Source organism: Lineus longissimus, chromosome 1, assembly GCF_910592395.1.
Source record: "Lineus longissimus chromosome 1, tnLinLong1.2, whole genome shotgun sequence".
NCBI lineage: Eukaryota > Metazoa > Nemertea > Pilidiophora > Heteronemertea > Lineidae > Lineus > Lineus longissimus.
Window position 1 is genome coordinate 16,233,542 of NC_088308.1, and position 27,702 is coordinate 16,261,243.

Consider the following 27,702-nt stretch of genomic DNA (forward strand, 5'->3'; position numbering starts at 1 on the left):
ATGACCTAGTTATATATCCATCTGTTTAGTACCAATACTGCCTCAGCAAGTTAATGGTTATGGTTTATGAATGGTTTTCTATGCTCGTACTGTTGTGTTTAGAAAAAGAAAAGCGACTGCTTTCAGTTTATCATACAATCCAATAGCCTCTTCCCCGAGTTGCATTTCTTGGCTTGACCTCAAAATGTACAGGTAGCTTATTCATACCCTCGTGTATGTAGTCCCAGTTATGTTAAATATTATCATTGGAGGAATTTTCAAATCAAGTTACTTGATAGTGGGGTTGATAGATTATTCCGTCTTTTAAGATTTATTTAGTTCAGTTTTAAATATTTCACTCATCATCCCATGTGCTTCAGTGTTGTGCATGTGCAGCAGGGTGAGGTGTCCATCCACTTACCGACTAATAAGCCAGTCTCAAAAAAGACAGGGGCACCGTCAACTGCCCCACATATGGGACATAGTTCTAAAATCATGCAATACTGACGAAGGACAGGGGATAATTTGCGAAAGCATTGACTTTTTCTGTGAACTTATCATGTACATTTAATACAAGATCTTAATGTTGTATCCAAATGTACAGATGAATATGATAATTCTTATTGATGATTTCTTTCAGCCAATAGATCAAATGCAGCTACTCAGCTGGGTTTGGCTTTGGCCTGGAACAGATGTGATATGGCAAGAGAGGAGATATTTACCCCAGAAAATAGACCTCAGTGGCAGGTAAGTTTCCAATTTGTACACTTTTCTGTAAACCCCTTTGTATTTGCAGCAACAAATTCGAACAAGAGGTCCTTTTAGATGCCACAACATTTTTAAATCATTAAATTCTGCAAATTGGATGGGTTTTCTAATGGTTTCATGTATATCATCTGATTAGTAATTTCTTGTGCCATAATGTCCACAGTTTTACCTTCTTATGTGAAACTCTGCAAAATATTAGGCTGTGCTTGCAAAAATAAAGTGGCCAGCAGTATTATGATAAATATCCATAGCAATGTTGACCCCTAATCCTTGGTTTGTATATCTACATGTGCATTTTTTATCTACCTTGGTCTGAAACAACAGCAATTCAAATGACCAGAAAAATAGTTCTTCCAACCCGGCTGATCTTAACTTCCCTCATACCTGTGATGTGAATAGTTCAGGTTCCATTCAGTCATATTCCTTGCGCCGTGATAGTAGTTCAAGATCACTGTTGAATATATACCTTCCGCAAATAGCTGTCTGAATGATAGGGTGTATACATGCTTCCCGAAATTGGTGGCTTGCATTGGAACTAACTTTTTCCCCCTTGTCCGTCATTAAAGACATTCAAGTGTGTTGGTCAACCATGACTATCTCCTTTGTCCCTCCACCATAAGGCCTAGTTTCCTCTTATGACATCACTATTTCGGACACTCAGCGCCCCATTTCTGGAAAGGTGTATAGAGGAAATGCAGATGACGTCATTACAGAGAGAGACGCCATTTTGGGTGTCAGACTACGTGGTGCACTTTGTCTTCAATGCAACAATGGATGTAGTGAAGTGTGGACGGACGTCAGAAATGCTATCCACACGTGGTACGCGTTGTAGGCAACATCAACAGGGTCAGGGCCACGGATTGATGTCCAAAATATCTGAATGACATCACAACACTGCCTCTATGATTGCTCTTGAAGAATTTACATGATATGTTATCAGTCTATGTAAAGTAGAACTTCTCAATTAAGGACACCATTGGTACTGACGGATGCTGTCCTAAATTGAGAGGTGTCCTGATTACAGAGGTCAAATTGAATGGAAATGACACATTTGGACCCAAGTCCAGTGTCCTTAAAAGGGAGGGTGTCTTAGTAGAGATGTGTAAGCAATGGGAGTTGACAATGTGGAAATTAAAATATTTCCTACCTCTTTACAGCACCTACGCCTGCATAATGCAATGTTTACTGCCCTGGTCCAGGATCGTGTTGACTTCGTGCAGCTCTTCCTAGACATGGGAGTAGAACTGAAAAGGTTTCTGACCGTTGCGAGACTTAGGGATCTTTATTATAAGGTGAGAAAAACTCTTTACCAGAATAGTGTCTTTATAAATTTCGCGTTTTCCGAGTGAGTGGACGTGACCACCTGGGAAACCGGATTGAATTCGATAATGCAGTAGTTCCTAGGAAGGAGGCAGAGTCAGGCTGCTCTTAAAACCTCACCTTTTATATTTGTGATGAGTTCATGGTCTATTCAGTATTCAGTATTCTGCATCGTTGTTGTTCTTCTTCAATTTACTGGGATGCAGTCATCATTGACTATTGAGCCCAGGGCCTTCGGCCAAGGAGGGAGAGTCCACGCAAGCTACTCAATATTTCTCACTTGGTGGGGTCTTTAACCTGCCCTAGCATAGACACCAGATACAAGGAACCTCAGTTTTAAATCTTTGTAGCAACTAGCTAGCAAAAGAAGGAAGCCTACAGATCCAGCCAAATGGGAAGCAGTCATACAGAGAAATAACAACACTCCTGAAGCAGAAATGCAGAAATGACTGGAAGAAAATCCAGGGAAACCACCACCCCCAATCAGATCAGCTGTGGCTACTTGACCGAAAAGACGCTACTACCATCTACCGTCTAAGAACAGGCCACTGTGGCCTACGTGGGCATCTTAAACGTATAGGAGTAAGAGACACAGCAGAATGCCAATGCCAGACAGCAGTGCAAACACCAACGCACATCCTACAGGACTGTCCCCTGTACCAGGATTTACGAGATAGATTCTGGCCTAAAGACATGAAGGTCGAAGAAAAGCTGTGGGGAACACAGCCGGACCTTCGGGCGACAAGCCGCTTCATCTCCGCCACAGGACTGAGGTTATAGTTTTACTTAGGCAGGTTGAACGCTGAAGAAGAAGAAGAAGAAGAAGTTTTAAATCTCATTCGAAGGATTGTGGAGGGCCATGAAATTTTGTTCCTTAAATTCACGCCGGTTCATCCAGAATACAAATCTTGAGTTCTCAATCGAACCCGTGCCCTATTGTGTGGTAACCTCTAGGCTATGAGGCACCTCATCTTGTATTTCAGTTTTGGCTTGTTTGATGAAACACTACATTGGTTCTCCGATGCTTCAAATAAGTTTTTTACAGAGTTGAACAATGATATTGAAAAGCTTTTAATCTCTCTTTTAGGTTATAAAAGACAAGTACGCTGGGAATAGCCGAGATTTGCTGAAGAATTTAATCAGAGAAGTTGAGGTATGTCATGTATGAGTATTACTTGATCTTTAAGGGCTGTAAACCCACTTTTTCTTGCAGTTCTAAGGGCTTGTCATTCAAATTCAGATTCCGTCCATATTTTCATAATTAAGTTGATTCCGTCTTGAACAACATGATGTAAGCTTACATCAAAAGATAAAGGCAAGCTCATAATATATTTGACTACATGTCGGAATATTTTACTCAGTTTTGGTTGATCCTGCAAAGACTGCTATTAACGCTGATGTGACATTTTTGTATTTTTGAAGGATTTCCTTTTCTCTCCTCTGACAAGGGTCTGATATGACAGCAGAAATAGAAAAATCTATGCCATACATGTAGCTCTATGCATAGCTTTGAATTTTTGAAATCGGATTAGATATAAGTATTTTAGAGGCATATTTTGCAAATGCCCTTCCCATGAGTGTTTTTCAAAGTTTTTAAAAAGATTTGTGGTTAACAGTACCATATGCGCACCTACTATAAACTCCTGTTCCTGATTTTTCGTGCAATTTAGCAAGTATTGTAGTTTCTTATCTCCTAATGTATTAAACTATGGGTTCTTTCAAGATTTAATGGCAAAAAATCGAGTTTTCTACGGAAATGTTGAAACATGATGAAAAAATATTCAGTAGACGCTATTTAGCCAGTCGAGTACAATACTCTGTAGACGCTGCAGTTTGTGTATCCAAACTTGAACATAGTATTAACTTATTTCTTAATCTTTAATCTTCAAGTAATCCCTATGTTCACTAGAATTATATTCAGCAAAATATGTTGTCTTGATTTTGTTCCAGCAACTTTTAGGCCCAACTTGTGTATTGAAGTGTCTCTTTAAAACAATGCTCACTCAGAGCTTCTTTCCATGCTGTATTATTATCCTGTAGTACTGCATATTTTCTTCTCTACTCCTTTGATATGTTAAGGTTCTGTTGCTAAACCACTTCACTCTTTTTTTCAAGGGTATGCAACACATTACAATACAATGCAATACAATACAATACAATACGTCAATATTACACAAAACACAAACACAAAATACAATGCAGTGCAATACGATACACAATACACAATATTACACAACACACAAACACAAACACAAACACAAACACAAACACAAAATACAATACAATGCAGTGCAATACAATACACAATGCACAATACACAATACAATACAACATGGTTATGAAATATTTGTATACCCGGTAGTGCCTTTCCAGGTTGCCTTCTCTGTCACTGTTCTCCTCTCAACTGACTTATTATTGTAATATCATACATGTATGTAGGTTTTAAACATAAGTGTGACTTGAGAAGTTTTTTGAACTTGTTCAATGTATTTTCTGCCTTGATATTTTATACTTTGCACCTTGTTCCAGAGATGCAGTGGGGTTGTGGGGTGGGTAGTGGTAGTGCTCATTCTTTTGATCAACTTTCTCCTTCCCATCAACGAGTGCGTTGCTTATTAGCTCACAAATATCCTTCCTCTGAAGACTCTGGGTGACCGAAGTACAGTGGAACCTATCTATTACAAAGGACACCCTCGGGACTGACCAGTGCTGTCCTTAATAGAGAGGCACGTCCTGATTAGAGAGGTCAAATTGAATTGAAACAACCACTTTGGGACCAAAACTAGTGTCCTTAATAGAGAGGTTGTCCTTAATTGATGGGTTTCTGCAAGGGAGGTTCCACTGTACATCTACATTGTACTTCAGGATGAATTGAAAAGCATAAAAATACAAAGCTAAATGTCTTTTTTCCACTTGGTCTCTACTTCAATAACGACATAAACCTTTAATACTGGGGACAAATTGCTGTGAATTTCCATAAAGGAAAAAATTATATCCTGTTAAACCAGATTCATCAGAGGTCTCCTTAAAAACACCGGTAGAGTTTCATTCACGCGTGCTGGGCTTCAAGAGTATAAAATAAATTCTGTGACTTAAATGGTTTGGCTCATTATGCATGGTTACACTTTAATACAGTGCCCCATAAATTCACCTGAACAGTATATATCCATCTTAATGTATTTTTACTTTAATTTCCTCATCCAGTTGGCCTTCCATTCCGTCTTCCCATCTTGCCATCTGTAAACATGCTGCATTCACCAAATCTAAACATCCCTAACCTTTCCTTTCTTGCATGTAGCAAAATTTATCAGGTCGCCTTACCAGAATTGCTGCACATCGCCACAAGGTAGTTACTGTTGGTGCTTCGATGAGTTTGCTAGTATTTTTGTGACATGTTGGGTAATTTTCATTCCATTTTATGTTGGGTTATTTTGTGTGCTGGGTCATATTTACTTTCTTTGTGTTTGCTTTGTTTCAGTGATTCTGTGTCACTTTTCAATCTTGTACATTTATCATTATTAACCTGGAAATATTTGCGTGCTTTTTGCTTTTGCAATCTTTGCATTTACCAGATGTTTACAGATATTGCAAAAATATATGGCTGCAAAAGAAAATGCAGTTGTGAAATTACTTCTGCTGGGTTGTCTTAAGTGTTTAAATTGAAATGACACAAAAATTTCAATTTCACAAGACTGTGAAATAAGATGGCCATGAATATTCACGGTTCACAATATCGTTAAGGGGAACTTTTTCCACAAGCTACGAAATATTTGGTTGTCGAAAAGCTAAATTGAAGTTACGCAAAAAGTTTCAATTTCACTAAACTGTCAAATAAGATATTCCGGTAATGATCATTTACATTGTAGGAGATGTTCAATTTTCAAGGCTGCTTGGGTCAAATTTTACTTCCTGGATTGAATCCAGCATTTTGTATTGTGTTGTTTCACGTAAGATTAAGAATATCAGAAATACACAAAAATCATCTTGCCTTGACTGTCATTAGAACTACAGATTGCCTCTCTGGTGCTCTGCCAATTGAGCTATCGTGGTTCCCCGATTCTCTGTAGAAGTTTGAACCATGATGTCGACCCAACATAATGAGCTACCGCCCTTCTAGGGCCTATAGCACAAGGAGTATTAAACAGTAATTAGAATCAAATTGATTTTGCCATTGTTTCACATGATATCAATTACGTGTACATCTTTTGCTGATATCTGGAAATATGATTGAAAAGAACAGTCCCAACTTCCCCTTATGGCCAATAGTTCATCCATGATGGTTCTCCAGTTCTGAACAAAACTCATTTCATTCCCACCAGCTTGATTTGTTGGTTGTGGTGCAGTGTGTACATTTTGCTTTTCATTTGTGTCATTGTATATTTCTTAAAGATTTTCATTCTTGAGCGGCCTTTACATGTTCAAGGGTTTCAGTAGTCCTGATTTTAAAAATGATTGTAATTTTTGCAGAAAGCAATATTCAAAACTAACATGACTAACGGCAGTAAGAGCTTACGAGTCTAAAGTGGCCCTTGGTCAAAACGGCCCTCTTTTATTTTTAGCTCACCTCTTAGCAGAGGTGAGCTTATCCCATACCGTGGCGTCCGTCGTCCGTCGTCGTCGTCGTCGTCGTCGTCGTCGTCCGTCGTCCGTTAGCAGGGCACGTTTCGTAACTGTTAGAGCTATTGAGTTGAAACTTGGTACACATGTACCCTTATGTAATGACACCTTGGAGACCAAGTTTCGGTCCGATTCGTTTCATGGTTTGGCCACCAGGGGGCCAAACGTTAAAAGTGAAAATATGCAATATCTCCCTTAATAGTAGTCGGGAATTTTTGAAAAAAATATGGTAGGTACTTCTAGCAAAGGTGCATCATATATCCTCCGGGTTTTTGAATTGACTACCTTTTCAAGGTCACAGAGGTCAAATGGTGTAAATTGGCCGTTAGGATGTAACGATGGCACGTTTCTAAACTGCAATGACTATTGATACCAAGCTTGGTACACATTTACCCCCTTAGTCAGGTGATCTCAGGGATTGAAGTTTGGTCCAATATGATTCACCACTTGACCACCAGGGGGCAAAATCCAAAAACCTTAAAAATGTGATTATTCCTTAACTTCTTGCCCGATTGCCACCAATTTGATATCATGGGTACATCTAACCACCATACAGTATATGTCACACAGGTTTTTAATTTGACCTTCTTGTCAAGGTCACAGAGGTCAAATGGCGTAAATTTGCCGTCAGGCCGTAACTATGGCACGTTTCTTAACTGCAATGACTATTGATCACAAATTAAGTACACATGTACCCCTTGGTCAGGTGATCTCGGGTACCGAAGTTTGGTGCGATCTGATTTGCCGTTTGGCCTCCAGGGAGGGGGCCAAATCCTAAATTCTTCAAAATGCCATTATTCCTAGTAATGACTTGCCCGATTGGCACCAATTTTATATCATAGGTACATCTAATTCTAACAACCATTCAATGTGTCACCCGGGTCTTCTTTGATTTGACCTACTTTTCAAGGTCACAGAGGTCGAATGTACTGTAAATTGGCCATTTTGGGGAAATTGTAATTGCTTGGACCTACATCAAACCTAACACTACATGACACAATACCATGCTCTTTATCCATCTTTCCTCCACATGAGGTGAGCACAATGGCCCTGGCCATTTCATTTTTAATTCACTCCTGAGAGTCTATTTGCAGTTTTTTGTAGATTTAATCAGCCCTATGATAGTTAATATATATACATGTAGTTAAATTGGTTACGTTAAAATAACAAATTCAGACTTTAATTTCAATGACAAAAAATCCAAAAAAGAAAGTCAGACTGTCTCAGAAAAAAAATTAGTTCAACTAAACAGCAAAAATAATGAATACCTGAGTTAGCTGTACATTCATTTGATACATGTATCTCTGAAACATTTCACTGTTGAAATTCTTGAATCTCCTGTTAATGTTTAGGTCAATTGTCTTTGCAGAGTTCCATCAAACACCACTTCTTCTTCTGCTGTGCTGCTGACGAATGGAAGGGCAACCATCCTAATCTTCTTAACACCATCGGAAAGGTTGTGCAGCACATGATGGGAGACATGTATCATAACATGTATGCAGGTCAGTAGTCTATAACTCTATTAGTGTTTGAAAAAGTAATTGTTTGGTTGGTGTATGCCTGTGACGTGTACAGGCAAAGGCTGATCCACACTTCGTGAGTCTTGTCGCTTTATCCCAAGCCTGAGGTCAGTGAAATCCAGAGCACAAAGTCATGTCAGATTGAGATAAAAATATTGTACAAAACCAGCCAAATGTTAACATTAAAAACACTTCAATGCAGATAGAGGCCCTGATTTGCGAGCTCAGGGACAGCAATTCATTCAAAAAGCAGCTCAAAGCAGAACTTTGATCTAGTTGTTTATTTTTCTTCAAAACTTTGTAAAGTGCTCAGAAAATGTATTCCCTAATGTATCACTCATAATACACTTATCTTATGGTGAAGTGTTGGTCATCTGTCATCGTTGTCCTCATTGCCCGTCACTACTTGAGCTATCAACTTGAAACTTGGTACATAATAGATAAGGGCTTGATCATTTGTAAATTTCCTTATCATACTGGTATTTGATGAACTGTCTGTCAGGATGGTGAGCACAATGGCCCGGGGCATTTTATATTTATCGTACATGAGTGCATGTAATATGACTTTTCACCTCAATAAAGGCGTATGATACTGTAGAACAGAAAATTTTTGTGTGTAGGATGTTTTTCGTGAATTTCGCAAGTAGGCCATGCTTGCGATAATATTCTGTCACTAAAATCTCTTGCTTGTCAGCAAAATTCCATGTCATTGTTGCCATATGTTTTCAAGGTGACGTTACATTCAGCTATAGGCCTTATGTCGATCTAGGTGATTTAAGAGACTGCGTAGATCCTACATAATTAGCACAAATCACACCTTTTAAATACATGTAATGCCATTTCTGTGTGCTATAGGCTTAACTACTCAACACTTTGAGACCATAAATACGATTGCCATAACATCGACTCAGACCAAACAGATTCTTAACTCACGCCTTGAGAAATATTACCATCGAAAACTCATTGAAGCTGTACAAATAAAAAGACATGAACCAGAAGTAAACAGAGACACTGCAATTTAATGTAACACATTGAGACCAGTGACAGTGACTTCGAGTATATTTTTAACATAGACACCACAGTCTCTTTATCTAGAGGTTGAGGTCAAAATAGATATTTTTCAATTTGTGAATTAAATGGTGTTTCGCAATGCTGGCGTCACATGTAATTTGTATCATATTTTGTACAAATGTGGTTCCTCAGATAACGAACCTTCCTGTTAAGTATCAGTTTTAAAATATTGTCTGTTCTACTGCCTATTAAGTACAGCAGAAGTACATTAAGCTGCAGTTAATCTATCTATGGAGCATTGCATGGGTTACACGCAAATAACAGACAAAGTGAGACGCTCTCGTCAAAAAAAGAGGGTAACCTTAAGGGTATCACATGGTTCCATTTGTTTTCATCTAATGGGATATTCATATCTTAATTTTGACCAACTACAATTAGTTTTTTAGCAGGTTTAATTTCGCATTTGCGGTGAAAAATGTAAAAAAACATGAAAAAATGCAAAACGTCTCGTTTTTTGTGGTTAGATGTTCACATGTTAAGAAATCTCATTTTATATCCATTAAAACTTTTCTAATTAAACGTAACTGTTATTTAATGGGATATTTGACAGTTTTGTGATTTTGAAGCCCAGTTTCTAGTTTAGTTAGATTAGAAAAACGGTCCATTTTCCCATCAATGATTTTGTTTTGGCACACATATTTAAGCGCAAAGTGGTGTGAGGTATACCGTTCCAATATTGTTGAACACGCAATTTGGCTTAAACCTTACAAACGATAACGATGTGTACATCAATTTTTGAGTCACCTCATGTATATATTGTTGATAGATATAAGGGTAAGATTGGGGGTGATGGCTCTACCCATGAGACTTGACCGTCGGCAATCCATGCTTCCCATTCTTGTTCATACTTGCATTGTCTCTCATGATAATCCACTCTTCCCCTATCTCTTGCCTGAACCTCTTGTTGTGAGTCTCTCTTCTGGCATTCCAATGTTGAATCCCTCCGATACAGAGACCTGACAAACTTCGTCATGATACTCGTGACCTTAAGACTTTCGTTAATATCCAACTTCGACCCAAACAGCACGTTTATTGCAGGACGAAAGAACATTGGGAGATTACCACTCTCGAGACTCTTTTCTAAATGTTCATACACCATAAGCACCATTTTACCAAGGGACATGTCTGATTTCAGAAACAATTCAACCAGATGCAAGAATATTGTTTTCAATCTGTAGCTAGTGACTATCTCACTCACTGCTTTTAATTCACCCTTTTCATTCCTTACTTTGAAGCCGCACACCTCAACCTTTCTTACACATTTTGCTGTGATGAAGACCTCCTTCACCCTGAAATCCAAATCTGAAATGTGTTCCACTTCTAGAGTTGGGAAGGATAGTCGTCCAAGCTGATTGAGTTCACCTGGTCTAAATTTCTCTGTTACCTTCCTGGAACATGTAGCAACTGGGATTTTAGGGACAATATAGTAGTTCTTTTGGCGCATCTCCTCTTTAGACATCCTCCATGTTGATCGCTCACACTGCCTTGAGTAAAAATTATCATTATCAATCTCAACAGCAGGGACGAAATCTATTGATATTGATAAATCACTGAACAGACCATCAGTATACAGCCAGGTCCATGTCGTACATGTTTTATGGTCAGGATGTCTCTGCGGTGGTAATGGCATACTGATGCAGCGATCACCATCACAGTGTTTGAGCGTGTCTCTTGATTTACAGTCACTCCAGTAAGCCATGAGTCTCCTCCACGTCCACATCCCATATGACCCAATAATGTTCAGTGAATCATTTTCATTCTTCTTTATCTTCCCATACCCTTGGTATTCGGCCACATCATAGCTAAATGATGTTAAGGTTACCAAGAAATCAAACTCGTCTGGCAAGCCATTCTTTGATTTCTCAAAAGAACTACCACAACCAATGACCTCGACTGAAATTCCCTCAGGTATTGCAGCTCTTATTGCTTGCTGAACCTTCATTTTTACATAGCATACAAATGTGTTGTTATCAAATCCTTCAATGGTCATCACGGATCCAATGTATGGGTGTTTTGATAGCTTTGATAGATCAGGAACATCAGTGGTATTTGGACAGTATTTTCTCTCTAGATCAGGACCTAAATGACTTATGTTAAAAATCTCGATGCCTCTCATCCTATCATCAAGGAATTTAGATATCAAACTGTCTTTTTCACACATATGCAAATAATCATTCGGTGTCCTATTTTTGTAGTCCTTTATTTGAAAACTCTTCGAGGAAGTGCGTTGTCTTGTCTGCAAAACACCTACTACATCCTCACGTCGATAGATCACAGCATAATGGAGACAGTTTCTAATATCATTGTCAGTCTGATATGGATCTAATCCATATTCATCAATGAAAAATGTGACAAGATTGCAGTGTCCATAAATCGCAGCATTGTGAAGAACTGATTTTCCAGTGGAATCCAATGCCTTTACGTCACAACCAAAATGTAAAAGTTGCTTAATTGTCACTTGATTCCCAGTTTCCATAGCACAATGAAGCAGACTATATCCGAAATCATCTTTGAGATTCACATTGATTCCTGAATATGATAAAAAACACTCAATATGTTCACTACAACCAAGGCGCACAGCTGTATCGAGTAAAGTTCTGTTGTATTTACCACAAGTGTTGTAAAGAGATTGAATAGAACAAAAATCTGTACTAGCTTCAAGTAATAAGGAATGTAATGTAAACAGTTCCTCTGGGTCTGCATAGTTTGTTAGTTCCTTAAGTGTTTCTGCGTGACCTCCCTGAACTGCCAGAAAGAGTGGTATTAAACCGATGTTATTCTTAAGTTTCACATCAGCATTGTGTGAAACAAGCTCTTTGACGGTCTGTGAATGCCCTCGCCAAGCTGATTTATGCAAGGGTGTCTCATTCCGCAGGTCCATTGCATCAACATCAGCCCCGGCATTTATCAATAACTTGACAATGTCAAAATAACCCCCTTCTGCTGATTTATGCAGTGGCGTGCACTTCAAACTGTTCTTTGCATTTACATCCGCTGCAGCATTTATCAATACTTGTACAGTGCCTAAATGACCCCCCTCTGCGGATTTGTGCAAGGGTGTATCATTGTAATCGTTCTTTGCTTCAACATTTGCCCCTTTGTTGATTAACACCTTTACAGTCTGAGAACTACCCTCTGCTGCTGCTTCATGTAAGTGTGCCATTGTCCATGGAAGCCACTGTTTGACTTGATATGCATCTATATCAACCTCAGTCTTTTCTATTCACCATGCAGGTCCAGTTTCACCTATGGCGGTGTTGAGAGATGAAAAAAAAGTAGTTAAAATAGCCATCGATTTCATTGTGGGATCATAGTCTAAAGGCCAACACTAGCTTTTACTCCCAGAGCAATAGGATGGGACAGCAGGGGCGGCTTAATCTAGTTTCTCGTCAGCATCATATAACACTTCTCTTTGCTTACTGCTTTACGTTCGATGCAATGTTCTTGAATTTCTCTGGAATTGGACCACCACTTTTGGAAGAACGTTTTAAGATAACCTGCAAAAGTGAATGATCACGATCAGGGAGCTGTGACATGAATTAGGGTTATAGGTGAATGTCTAGAGAACACATTTTGGCAAAAAATGCATGGAAAAAGAAGAGCATAAATGGGGATGTGTATAAACTAATCAAAGGTTGGTGATAATAGAGATATAAGATCTTCATCATGTATTTATTTAAAAAAATAGGTAAAACACTCTACACCCAAATGGAAGTATTAACACTTTCAGCGCCCAGCCATATTTAGCGTACTTTCCCCCAGGGGCCAAGGTTACGCCCCTTTTTACCCTTTTTCAAAATTATGAAAACAATAGAAGGAATAAAGATAATTACATGAAATTTTCTGTGTTGGTTCTTCTTTATTAGATCTCTTTACAATGCTAATTTTGAATGATAGTCAGCAAAGCACTTGATTTTGCACAATGGTACCCCACACATAGAACAGTAATATCTGGTGTCTTTCCGAATACCCGCTTTTTGGCATACTCTCAGCTACATCTGCCCCCGTCATCAATCTTCGACCCGCCATTGCGCCTATTCGAATGCAGACGATCTTGGCTATAAATAGCACATTGGCTGAACATCATACTATCACCTCAAGCGCTGTATAGTTAAATTATTTTCCCCTATACTGCGCTGCTAGTCGCCTCGAAGACAAAGCGGGAAATTTAAAAATGCGACGTAATATTACGTCGGATGGCTCAACCGTGTGAACTTGCAAGACGTAAAATTACGTCGAATGGCGCTGAAAGTGTTAAACAACACCGCCTTGATGTCATTTGGCATGAAACCTCCAAATATCACCTATATCTAGCACTTCTTTGTCGAGACTGGTCCACACATGAAATATAATAGTAATAATAATAGATCAAATCTATTTGGCTTTTTAGCTTTTCGTTTTTAGCTCACCTCTTAGCAGAGGTGAGCTTATCCCATACCGTGGCGTCCGTCGTCCGTCGTCGTCGTCGTCGTCGTCGTCGTCGTCGTCGTCGTCGTCGTCGTCGTCGTCCGTTGTCCGTTAGCAGGGCACGTTTCGTAACTGTTAGAGCTATTGAGTTGAAACTTGGTACATATGTACCCTTATGTGATGACACCTTGGAGACCAAGTTTCGGTCCGATTCGTTTCATGGTTTGGCCACCAGGGGGCCAAACGTTAAAAGTGAAAATGTGCAATATCTCCCTTAATAGTAGTCGGGAAATTTTGAAAAAAATATGGTAGGTACTTCTAGCAAAGGTGCATCATATATCCTCCGGGTTTTTGATTTGACCTCCTTTTCAAGGTCACAGAGGTCAAATGGTGTAAATTGGCCGTTAGGATGTAACGATGGCACGTTTCTAAACTGCAATGACTATTGATACCAAATTTGGTACACATTTACCTCTTAGTCAGGTGATCTCAGGGACCAAAGTTTGGTCCAATATGATTCACCACTTGACAACCAGGGGGCAAAATCCAAAAACCTTAAAAATGTGATTATTCCTTAACTTCTTGCCCGATTGCCACCAATTTGATATCATGGGTACATCTAACCACCATACAGTATATGTCGCACAGGTTTTCAATTTGACCTTCTTGTCAAGGTCACAGAGGTCAAATGACGTAAATTCTCCGTCAGGCCGTAACTATGGCACGTTTCTTAACTGCAATGACTATTGATCACAAATTAAGTACACATGTACCCCTTGGTCAGGTGATCTCAGGTACCGAAGTTTGGTGCGATCTGATTTGCCGTTTGGCCTCCAGGGAGGGGGCCAAATCCTAAATTCATCAAAATGCCATTATTCCTAGTAATGACTTGCCCGATTGGCACCAATTTTATATCATAGGTACATCTAATTCTAACAACCATTCAATGTGTCACCCGGGTCTTCTTTGATTTGACCTACTTTTCAAGGTCACAGAGGTCGAATGTACTGTAAATTGGCCATTTTGGGGAAATTGTAATTGCTTGGACCTACATCAAACCTAACACTACATGACACAATACCATGCTCTTTATCCATCTTTCCTCCACATGAGGTGAGCACAATGGCCCTGGCCATTTCATCTTGAGTTACCTAACATTTTAGTCAGATCTTACCTGCCTGATGGTTTTCCTATATCCCCAATTAAATGAGTGAAAAGAAACCATGCGTGGAGAATTTCTGGTCAATGTCTCGTCCAATGTCAAGATAGATGATAATAATATTTCTCATTCTTCAATTTGTGGGTTAATTGACATAGGCTATTGACATTGTACTACGTTGTATAAATATTAAGAATTCCACTGAAAAATGTGATGATCACATGTCTACTTGACATCTGATTCCGGTTTTTTGGGAATACCACATAATTTTTAATGTGTAAAATCTAGGCCATCATTCAGGAAGAAACCAGAAGTGTGTCATAACTATGAAAGTGGAATTATTTAAACAAAATGATACTTACACTTGTTATGTTCTATGTTTAGGTGAACTTTTCTTATGGCACAGAGTCCGTCATCGTCTATTAGGAAGGCATGTTTTGTTCCTACCAGAGCTACATGTATCAACCTCAACCTTAGTACATACATGTAGGTTTCCCAATGAAAAGACACCTTGAAGACCAACGTTTGGACCGGTTTGATTCTTGATTTGGCCACAAGGTGGCTTAAACTGAAAACACAAAAGTGCCACATCTCCCTTACTAAGGGTTCGATCATCACCAACTTTTTATCGTGGGTATGAGGATACATGACATATCACACAGGTTTTCTATTTGACCTACTTTTCAAGGTCACAGAGGTCAAATAGCATAGATAGACCAAAGTCGGCCGTTTGGTAACAACTGGAGCAATTGACTTTGATCTTAGTACATATGTAGCTCCATGTTATGAAGCCTTACAGACAAAGTTTCCATATTCCAGTTTGATTCCTAGTTTGGCCACCAGGTGGCTCAAATAAAAAAGCAGTGACCTGTCGGCAAGGGAGGTTAGCACAATGGCCCTGGCCATTTACTTTTAACTCACATAGGTGAGTTCATATCGTCACTTCATGTCTGGTGTCCGTTGTTGTCATCATCCCTCCCTCCGTCTGTCAATGGTGGCCTGTTTCCTCACCATTGAGTCTAAAAATGGAAACTAATGTGGATAACAACATAAATTTCTTGGCTTCGCTTGTCATACTTCATTTTCTCAATATCTGATGAACACTGTTAGCTCCTGATCGTTTTACATTCAGAGGTCACCAGACCTAGGGGTCAATATTGGTGGAAGTACCATAGGTACATGTACTCGCTCTCCCTGCTCCGATTTCCCTGCCCAAAAATCCACATTCTGGCGTTAAGGGTTAATTTTTTTGTTTCGTCTATGAATCCCCCGTCTGGCAAGCGCTTTTGGTAATGTTATTAAAATTTCTTCATGTTTGTTCTGTGATAAAAATCCATTGACATTGGCTAACAAAGCTGAAATGAAAATTCTGATGTGACGTTCATTACATGAGTGAGACGTGACCCTTGATTTTGATTTTATGAAGCTTGAACCATAATGAGAAGAATGAAGAATTCGTAAAAAGTATTTTTCGTTGTTCTTAATACTTTCCGCTGCACTACCAGTGGAGCGAAGTGAATTGCACTTGTTGTCAAGAAAAACTAAACACTCTTGCATAGTTCCAAAACATGTTTGCAAATCTGCTCTCTATGATGCAGTCTCAGAATGTTCTGTCTCCTTTCAGAGGACAAGTATCGAGTTGACGACAATGCCGTTGATGATCCAAAGAAGGAGCGAGCAATTGGCCAGGAGATGGGGCTGCTGTCGACAAGGTCTTACGATGCAGGTAAAGATACCTTGGACTTGCATGTACCTTTTAGAATGATCTCTTCAGTAGCTAATATCAAGTAAACGTCTGCCAACACAACAGTAATTTTGAGCCAACCACTAATTAGGTCTCCTGAGGTTGTTTCTTGTTCTAAGTGCTTGACCAATATTTCTCCTAATCTATTATTTCGATGAGTGCCTCGGTCCGTTCTCCCCACTCTTCCACTTATACATGTATCAGCACTTTATACTGCCAAATTTGCATGTCTCTTTATTTTTGTTGTATGCGAAAATTTGGAATTTTTTTTCATTATTTTTATATTTGGGGAATTTCGTTTTGTCTTTCCAATCGATCTCTTTATTCTTGGTTTTCATTTTCGTGAATCTAGGTTACTCATACTATCTTCGAAAATAAAACACCCGCAAAAATGTGGCGGATGGCAGTTACTGGCCTGAGTCTGTGTCAAACCATTCTCAACAACCGGCCCTATTTAAGGTATCCAAATTTTAGGTACTTTGGGGATCAAGCAGCTGACAATACTGTACTGCAGGGTTGATCAGAGGTCAGACCACTGGGCTCATAATCAGGAGGACGTGGGTTCAATTCACGGAAAGATCACTACTGTTTTGTCTTTCGGTCCTTGAAAATGTTTGAGCATGGCGAGTAAATGAGTACCTTCAATGTAGTTGGCAGAGATGGCAACCTATGAATGTTATCCCGCGTGATGTATCAGGTCAAAAAATGCTTTAGCAAGGCACTTAACCCTACTTGCTTCTTTCCACACAGGATTAAATGAGTACCTAGCTGGCAGAGGTGGCAAACTATGAATGTTATCCTGAGTGCTGTGTCAGGTCAGACCTGTACTCCCAGAGAATAGAGCTTTCTATCATGAATGTGCTGGCCAAATGCTTGGGTAATAATGTGATTGGCTTTGCACGACTGAAACCAGTTGTATTTAGCATTATATCAGTCTCATAGGTATCTATAACATATACTTTAGCTCAGAACCGTTCAGATGTGTCAGAAATAAAAAATTTCTTCATGTTTTCTGCCTTCTTGGTTGTGACTTGCGTTGAAATTTTCCTTCTTTCAGTTGATGGCATCAAGCATAGGCCGACTTTGCGAAAGCGTGCTACTAGAAGTAACATTGCAGATGACTTTGCCTGTCCGGAAAAGGAACTCCTTTTATGGTCTGTTCTCCTTAATAGAAGGGAACTTGCACTCATGTTCTGGAGGGCTGGAAGAGACCATATTGGTAAGAAGTGGTCCTTACTCACCTTTAGGGCTGACCATAGGCACCACCATTTTGGTTAGAACTTGAAATCCCTAAGCAATGAGAACTCCTTCAAAATGAAGTGAATGCCAATTCTACACCTGGTGGGCTGTTCTCGGGAAAACAAAAAACAGAATCCTACCCTTGAAATTGGCATTTACTATGTTTTGAAAGAGTTCTAATTGCTTTACATTAGGATATCAAGTTCTAGTCAAAATGGTTGTGCTTATGGCAACCATCAGTTCATTTCATTTAAGTTCTTCTCACTGGTACCATACTTGTATTATTATGTAATTCATACAGACAGTATTTATATTGACGCTGGCAGTCAAGTGTCAAATGATGAAACCTTTGGCACCCAACATTAGTTCAAAATCATACCCAGTCACTCATGCCATGAGAGAAATTTAGAAAAAATACTCAAATTTTTTGTCATATGAATCAAGTCAATCCAGTTTGTACCTGTGACAAAAATGTTTTGTGCATTTAAGAATTTCTTACTTCAGGGCAAGTTGCTCAATTGGCATTAGCTCAACTATAAAGCATTATATCAATATTATTGCTAATGGTGATTGAGCAACCAGGCTGCACCTATTAATATTGAATTACGATTTTTGTACAAGCAGTCTAATTCACATTTGACATTCCTTAACTTGTGTAAGTGGCGCGTATGTTGCGTACACATAACCTGCCTGCAAGTTTGATGACGCGACGTCATCTGCAGCACTTTGACGTGCATTTGTGCCCTGTGTTGCACCTGCGCCGTGAGTGACGTCATTGGAATTTTCACTCATTTGGCGTATTCCCAGTCAAGAATCGTGAGATATTTTATCCAAATTCTGTGAGAAAAAGGTTTCAAAGTAGACCCCCGATTACAAATAATCTAACCGATGTGATTAAAATGTAATCATTGCTTTCACTGGGCTGTTTAAATCGTCCTACCTTAATAGGGGAACGTCAAATAAGTACTATTGACCCATTCTGTGTTTGCAGCGTGCCATTAACCTGTGACTTGCACACAACACGTGCGCACACTGTGTGTAACTTACGTGCCACTCACACAAAGGAGGAGGGATTTCAATTGTGACTTGGACTGTAGCACCATAGTGACATTTGTAAAAACTTCTAAAATACAAAAATAACTTTCCCATTTTCAGGTTCATCCCTTATGGCCAGCTCGTTACTCAAGAACCTTTCAGAGAAAGCTTCCGAGGAAGAAGAAATTGATCTTGCTAATGACCTGCTCAAACACTCACAGTATGTATCCCTTGAGAAATAGCACATCTGGAGGTGCTGACATAATGTGAACTTTTAAAAGTGCTCACGTTATGGAAATGTAAAGAACTATTCACAGTATGTAAACCTGTAGAAGTACTCACATCATGTATTACCTTTTAAACTACTCACTGTAATCTGATCCTTTAGAAGTACTCACATTATGTAAATCTTTAAAAGTACTCACATTATGTGAATCTGAGGAAGTACTCACATTATGTGAATCTGAGGAAGTACTCACATCATGTAAACAGTATGTAAGTGCTCACAGTATGTAAACCTGTAGAAGTACTCACATCATGTATTACCTTTTAAACTACTCACTGTAATCAGATCCTCTAGAAGTACTCACATTATGTAAATCTTTAAAAGGACTCGCATTATGTGAATCTGAGGAGTACTCACATTATATGAATCTGAGGGAGTACTCACATCACGTAAACAGTATGTAAGTGCTCACAGTATGTAAACTTACAGATGTTCTCACAGTAGGTTAAACCTTTGAAATGAAATTTAAATGCTTCCAATTTCATTGATATGTATTGAATATAAGTTTCTACATTGCCATTGTGTATTTTAAAAGATATATAAATGCTACATTTTGTGTCATTCAAACTTACCTATGGAACACTTTTGCATGTTACTTCATTTGGGCTCAAACACAAGAGTATCCCTTTAATTTTCTAAAGAGAGAACTGAGTTAACAGCTCGGCCGCCAGGCGGCGCCCTGACCGATCCCGCGAGATCGCGCCGATCTCATGCCGCCATATTCAGTCTTTACTCTTGTGCTTCTACGAAGCACATCGTTTTTTCAAAGCTGCCGTGAATTCGATTTAAAACCAAATTCAACCAGCCAAGTCTAGACGATTTTTGGGTTCATTCACCTACGGAGTAGACCGCCAAACTAATCTTGGCATTAGTATTGTCCAGTCTATTTAATTATAGACATTTTCTTAGCTAGCTTAGTCGACCCGGCTCCATTATTTTGATCTTGGTAGGGTAGAGTTAAGTAGGCTATTCTCCGCTCTATTGTAATGAACAAGACTCAGATCCATTGCAATAGTGTTTAATTCAAGTAGGCATGTTTTCCTTTCCATTAATTATTGCGTCCTTTCTGGCCTACTTGGGGTTCCCAGTGTTTTTATTGTCATTGGTACCATTTTTTATATGGCGTACCCCTCCGACGGCATCCTTTGTCTCACCACAAAGGAATGCGTCTGGTGGCGGGAAACGGGCCGCGAAGACGCCTAAACCCTCTTCCGGTTCCGTTTCCGGGCATATAACCCGGAGGTCTAGCAAACCTCCCGCCACCACCCCTTCCGTCAGCCGAGTTCCGGTTCCGGCCGCGGCTGCGAAGGATGCGGGATCTGACATTATTAATGTCTGTGGTCCCAAGGGAGACTTACATCCAATAAGTCTCCAAGGGTTTAATATACCCCGGACCTCAGGGAACCTTCCGGTTCCCCTGTCGTCCGCTCCCCCGAGTACAAGCCCTTTGTACCCGCGGGAGCACCCTGCTTCCGGTCCGCCGATTGCAGTTCCGGTTACTGACGCGGGTTCCCGTTTTTCAGTAACCGAAGACTCTACTTGGGGTTTTTCTCAGTCTTTACTGCGAAATAACCCCAGTCCTCACGGACACAGTAGAGTAGGGCCGGACCTTATAACGCCACCTCCGAAACGCCATGCGTCTTCGGTAACAGCGTTTCCGCCCTCCGTACCTCCTTCTAAAAGGGCTTCCGGTAGCTCCATACCGGCGAAGGAGTTACGGGCATTTCCGGTTTCGGACTTCGTCCTACCGGAAATGCAGGCACCTTCCTACGTTGGCCAACCTCTTGGGTGGAACCAACCGGAAGTGCCACCCCCTCCTCGTAGCAGAGGCGTCGTTCCCATGGAACGAGCTACGCAGAGAGGACATCTGAACTCTAGTTCAGAATATGGGCAACTTCCGCTTCCGGAAGACCCATTCGCCCGCACATACGGCTTCCAGGGTTCGCTTATGCGCTCACCCTCGCCTCAACCGCCCGTCGTTGAGAGAAGCCGCACGTCGGGTCCGGAACCCGAGTCGGGACAGCAACTGTCCCAGCTCATCCAGATGGTAGCAGGTCTTTCTGATAGACTCAGCCATCTGGAGCAGGGTTCCGGTTCCTCTGGTGCGCCTGGTCCCATCGGATACCCACCATCCGACTCCTCTATTTTAGAGGAATTTTCTGAGAACGAGAGTTCTCAGCCAGGCTACCGCTCCCCCAATCAGGAGGAGCTGTCACCAGAGGAGGCCAGTATCCTGTCGGATATGAGGACACTCAGATCCTTGATCAGAGCGTACCTCCCGCAGGATCTGTGCCCTACCCCGCCGGAACTGCCAGCCTTGTCAACACCGACCTTTTCACTCTGGGGACAGGAAGTGGATCCCAATCCACAGGTTTCTCAAGGCTCCACTCGGGCACTTGAATTCCTTCCTCCCTCCCCGTCGGTGTTAGCAGTCTCTGAACTTTTGGAGCGTACAATCAGAGACTCACAAGGCGCCCACCAACGTACTTCCATCCCTGTCCTTCCGGCAGTCGGACCGGAAGCTTGGTGTAAACCGGGGAAGTTGTTCACGGCACAACTTCCTCCCGTTAGGCAGTACCGCGCTGACTATTATCGAGTCAGCTCGACCGGCTGTCCAGCTGCAGCATCGACTTCCATATTAAAGGACGATATACAGCTGGACCAACTCGTGCCTAGGGTGACCTCCTCCTCGGCTTACCGAGACCTTAGAGCACAAGAGGGTCTGGCCAAAAACACGTTAGCGGTGCTCTCCTACGCAGAGCACACTAACCTGGCCCTAGCCAGATCCCTAAAAGATAATGAGTCACTATCTGATGACACAAAATCGCTTGTGACATCCTTGTCACATTCGATTAGGCACGCTATTGCGCTGTCCGCCAAGACCGCAGCAAATAGCGTCCTACTCCGTAGAGACGCCGCACTGGGCTCTCTCAATGTCATCAGATCCCTCCAGCTGGAAGGGGCCTTAAGAACCGCTCCTATGGACGGTTCTTTCCTGTTCGCAGATTCTGTACAAGAGGCGGCTCAAGCACAGAAAGATTGGGACAAATTATATGCCCCCACTGCGACACAGAGGGCCAAGACCTCTCTACCTAACGCTAGAAAGATAGAGAGGCCCCAGCAGGCATCGGGTTCAATCCCGTACGCCAGGCAGGTCCTGCCTAGGCCTACCCCGCCTAGTCAGCCTGCTCCTGCTGGATCCTTCCGACGGGAAGCGGAGGGTCGCCGGACTGGAAAGAGGAAAAATACTTCCTCTAACCAGGGTGGATCCGGTCCGACTAAGCACTCCTTTCGCCCAAGGGGTGCTGGCCGGAAGAGGTGACTCCCCCCTCCTTTCTCCTCCCGGACGCAAAAAGGAGCCGACTCCGGTAGTCGGGGGCCGTCTGCAAAAATTTGCAGACATTTGGGACGATTGGTGCCCAAAGGGGTCCCCAGTCCCAAACATGTTGAGGTACGGAGTGAAACTAGATTTCAACCGTACCCCCCCCCCGACTACCATATATCCAACCCCAGTTCAGCCACCGAAGGACCCAGTCAAGGCCTCTGCCCTCCAAGCAGAGGTCGCGACATTACTGGAGAAGCAAGCTATCCAGGTCCTTCAAGATCCATGCTCCCCCGGCTTTTACAGCCACGTTTTCTTGGTTCCCAAGAAAGCAGGGACATGGAGGCTGATCATAGACCTTTCCAGGTTAAACACCTTCTTGAATGTTCCTCATTTCAAGATGGAAACCACCAGGTCTATAGCAACGGCGATACAGCCCAACGATTGGGCGGTATCGATGGATTTAATGGATGTGTACTTACATGTACCGATCCATCCAGACTATCAACACTTCCTTCGATTCCATTACGAAGGAAAGACGTATCAATTCAGGGCCCTGCCGTTCTGTCTGGCATCGGCACCCCTAATTTTTACGATGATAGTCACAGCCTTCGTCGCTCCCTTTCACGTGATGGGGTTCAAGCTCCATCACTACCTAGACGATTGGCTACTCCGTTGCAAATCGCGGGAACTACTACTGCAACAACTTCAGGTTCTAAAGCAAAAAGTAGTTTCCGCAGGTTGGATTATCAACGAAACAAAGTCAGAATTCATACCATCCCAAGACTTCGTTTACGTTGGAGTTCGGTTCCTTACGGCCATAGGGAAAATGCTGCCCCCCCTAGACAGGATAAAGAAAATTCTTCATCTCGTCGCAGAATTCAGAGGAAGGACTCAAGCTCCCGCAAGGCGATGCTTGAGCCTTTTGGGACTTCTGAATTCGGCAGCAGACCAAATCCCCCTTGGCTGTCTATATATGCGTCCCATCCAGATGTTTCTAATGTCTCTATGGAAACCCCACAGGGACCCATTAGACAAGTTGGTATTGATACCTCAATACCTACTCAAGAACGTCTGGAACTTCTGGGAGTCGGAGACTCGTCTCCAAAGCGGTGTAGATCTTGCTCCACCGCCCCCAGAAGTGTCCCTGTTCACAGATGCTTCCCTACTAGGGTGGGGAGCACATCTGAACAACGGGGACATGTCCATAAGAGGTCTATGGACAAGGGAGGAGACCATTCTTCCAATAGATATATTGGAAATGAAGGCTGTCCTTCTTGCCGTGAGGGCTCTTTCCCTTCGCCTGAAGAATCGGAGAGTAACCCTGTTCTCCGACAATTCTACAGTAGTAGCATATGTCAGGAGACAGGGAGGCACAAAGTCCGGCATTCTTTGCCAGCTAACTTGGGAGCTTTACCATCTTTGTGCCGACCTTGGAGTATCGATATGTGCCAGACACATACCGGGCAATCGCAACATCCTTGCCGACGCCCTGTCCCGTCAGAACAAGCTAGTTCAGACAGAGTGGACACTCCATCAGGAGATTGTAGACGACCTTTGTCGCCTTTGGCAATCTCCGAAGGTAGATCTGTTCGCCACCAGGCTGAACAATCGCCTTCCCATCTATTACTCTCCACTTCCGGACGAAGAGGCCCTGGAAGTCGACAGCCTTACAGCCTCTTGGGTCGGGCTGAACGCATATGCGTTTCCACCCCTCCCTCTCATCCAACCAGTCCTGAACAATATCTTGACCAGCCATCCGGTGAGAATAACTCTCATCGCACCTTGCTGGCCAAATCAGGCCTGGTTCCCAGCCTTGCTGGAGCTCCTGATAGATCACCCCAGGAGTCTTCCTACTTGGAAGCACCTCCTGTGGCACCCCCTGGGGAGATGCTACCACCAGAACCCTGGATTTTTCAAGTTTCACGCCTGGAACTTATCCAGTTGCATCTCCACCAGAGAGGCTTTTCGGACATCGCTGTCAAGCGCATGTCCGCACCTCAAAGGGGGTCTACCCTTGATGTGTATCAAGGAAAGTGGTCTACCTTCACTTCCTGGTGCAGGGAGAACGGAGTTAATCCGATCTCTCCCTCTATATACAGATTAGTTGATTTCCTTATTGAATTATTCACGGAAAGACAACTATCTGTCACGGCTATAAAAGGGTACAAGTCCGCCATCGCTTCTACCCTCCGTGTTTTAAGCACCTGGGATCTTCGTTGGGAGGACCAAATAACCCCTCTTTTCAGAGGAATGTTATTAGAGCGTCCTAGACCGGTTCACAACACCCCTAAATGGGACCTTTCTGTTGTCCTTAAGGTGCTCATGAGGCATCCTTTTGAACCCATGTCTATTTCATCCATGAAATATCTGACACTCAAAACGGTCTTTCTAGTAGCCTTGGCTACCGCCCAACGGAGATCAGAGCTCCATGCACTTTCTTTTAAGAAGCTGGCTTTTAGAGAGGGAGGGGAGGTTATCCTGGCTTTTATACCAGGATTTCTGGCGAAGAACCAGGGACCGGCCGCCTCTCGGCCCCCGGTTACTATTCCCTCTCTGTCAGGAACGATCTCTTATGATCTTCCTGACAGAACTTTATGTCCCGTCAGGGCCCTAAAGTTCTACATAAATAGGACAAAACTGTCGCATTGGGACAACCTGTATAAGTTTAGTTTTTTGGGACACACTGTAGTTCAAGGTAATTAGCATAGGTGGCAGCACTGGGGGGAGTGTGTTGAGAAAAAATGATGGAGGACATCTGAGATGCTGTGAGCACATGAAGAAAAGAAACCTGAATATTATGATGAGAAGATGAATATAGACAGTTTTATTGAATTACAAGAGTTAGAGTTGAGTAATTATACAGTCCTACCCCGACATTAGGTCTCTTACCGACCGGATGGTGGAGCAGTGAGGTGACATTTGAGAACTGTAAAAAGTGAGAAACCATGTGCTATCCATGTACATTTTGTACAGAGTTGGCCTGTGCATTTGGCCTATGCTAGTATGCTGCTCAGTGCAAATGCATATGCATGCTGAAATCATCCAAATGAAGGACTGCTGTTGCAATTTGGATGCCGTTAAGACGACAAGAGAACATTAATTGTGCTGTCCCTCCATCAACCTTGGATTTTGGAACACCACGTCAGTTCAAATCCGAGTGAGCTTTGAGCACAGGCAGCATGCTGAGGAAGAGTCAAGTGACATTCAAAGTCCAGTTGTATGTCACATCGATGGTCGCGGATTGTCGAATTCCTGTCGTTGCTGATCCCACCAACGCTTGAGTTTCGTCGAGTCACCGAGTCGGAGAACACTGTCGAGTTGTCGTGTTCTCAACATCCCAGCATTGTCGAGTAGCTGGTACATCGTCGATGAGCATCATTCGCACATCATTTGCCAAATTCGTGGCTGATGTGATCCTACACAAGAGTGTGTTGAGCGTCTAACGAGTCGAGTCAGAGAACACTGTCGAGTAATTGTGTTCTCAAAGCCAGACGATCAACGAGTTTCTTCGTTCCTCGTCCCTGTGTGAGAACTGTCGTTCTCAACATCGAGCAATCGTCGATAGCTGTTAGTATCGTCGTCATCTTTGAGCATCGTCAATTTATGCTCAATATCCGAGTAACACTTCCACCCAAGTTCAAGGTCATCCGATGTCCATGCCGTGCTGCATTGATGAACTGAACTGTTTGAACCGAGCACCAGCCTCTGATTCCAAGAGACATTACCGAGTTAGCGAGTCACCATCTTCCAAGGACTGCTACATTCCAGCTTTGTGCATTGTTGTCACACACATGATATGCATGAACTAATATTTGAATTCTCTTTCAGATATTGAGTAAATTTATGAACTTTGCCTAGTATTTGGTATAGAAGTTGGCCTTTTACTGTGGGATTTCATTGTACATGTACATTGTAACTGTGTCTGGAGTTTTTGAGCATCTAGTCTAGGTTTGAGTAGGCCTTTGTACTAGAATCACCACATGAGTCTATGCTTTAGGTTGTAAGTTGACCTACTGCATACTACGAGTTATGAGTATTTCTTCTGACTAAAAGCTGTATTTGGTCTTGAGAATCTTCGCTGCAGTTACAGGTTGTAATTTGACCTTGCTGCACACTAACTTGAGTTGAGTTTGAGAATCTTCGCTGCAGTTACAGGTTGTAATTTGACCTTGCTGCACGCTATCTTGAGTCGAGATTGAGAATCTTCGCTGTAAGTAGAGGTTGTAATTTGACCTTGCTACACGCCAACATCGAGTTGAGTTTAGAGTCTCACTGTGGGTTTTGAGTGACCTTACAGTGTTAGCAAGTTTACCACATCAGTGTTAAGTGGAGAATTTGCGTCTTTCTTGAGTAGAACACACGAGTTGTTGTTACGTTGTCATGCTTATGAGTAGGCCTTGGTAAAACTTGGAATATCACTTTGCGAGTTCATAACACCCAACGTGTACGGTGTTAGCAGTGCCAATTCATCTTGCATATTTTAGTTGCATTTCAAGCCAACTTCTATGCTACCATTTTGTATTGTCGCTTTCATGTGTTCACAGCTACACTTTTCCTAAGGTTCTATTTTGCAACGTTTCATCTGAGTTTATCTGGGGTTTGAAAAATTTCTTGTGCTGCCCTCTATGCTGTTCATGATACTACAGGGTTGAGTTCATGTCATATTGACACAGGGAATTTATCAACTGGCTGAAATTCCAAGGGTTTAGATTGCTACTGTGCTTATTTCAGTCATTCTCTCTGAGATCTGAGTTTTTTGAGTTTTGAGTTTTGAGTAAAACTGCAACCATGGGTGAACCACCAACCTTGCAATCACTGTGTGATAAACGCAAAATATGTCGCGGGAAGTACACTCGACAGGAAAACACTGTGACAAGGTATTACAGGGAAGCATGTAACTTGTACGACAAAGGAGATCGCGTTACCCAGTTTGAGACAGCCGTGCGAAAAACGGGTAATGCCATGGAAGAGCTGAATGCGGTCTACGGTGAATTGAAGGACGTACAGACTGAGGTGGACTTCCATCCTGATTTAGGGAAACTGAACGATGAAGCCTTGAGAGTTGAGACTGAGTCAGAGGAGAGGTATCGCACCCAGTACTACGACATTTCTGCCATGGTTCAACAACTGCAAGCGGATGCTGAGAAGGAGAGGCGTACCCCGTCGGAGAAGTCGAGTGATACTTTCACACCTGAGCACTTTGCCGCCGCCATGAAGGAGACCCTGGAATCA

The 27,702-nt window shown here is 41.9% G+C and overlaps 1 protein-coding gene across 4 annotated transcripts in view; it reads left to right on the plus strand.

Annotated features, from left to right (window-relative positions):
- The window catches only part of LOC135488812 (transient receptor potential cation channel subfamily M member-like 2), a 63,701-nt gene that overhangs the window by 9,948 nt on the left and 26,051 nt on the right, over positions 1 to 27,702 (plus strand). For all 4 annotated transcript variants that reach the window (XM_064773704.1, XM_064773719.1, XM_064773712.1 and 1 more), the window contains exons 10-16: positions 620 to 726; positions 1,905 to 2,039; positions 3,155 to 3,220; positions 8,054 to 8,186; positions 16,466 to 16,567; positions 17,643 to 17,804; positions 18,980 to 19,079. In XM_064773704.1, coding sequence (XP_064629774.1) covers positions 620 to 726; positions 1,905 to 2,039; positions 3,155 to 3,220; positions 8,054 to 8,186; positions 16,466 to 16,567; positions 17,643 to 17,804; positions 18,980 to 19,079 — 805 coding nt within the window. The remainder of the gene's footprint in view (positions 1 to 619; positions 727 to 1,904; positions 2,040 to 3,154; positions 3,221 to 8,053; positions 8,187 to 16,465; positions 16,568 to 17,642; positions 17,805 to 18,979; positions 19,080 to 27,702) is intronic.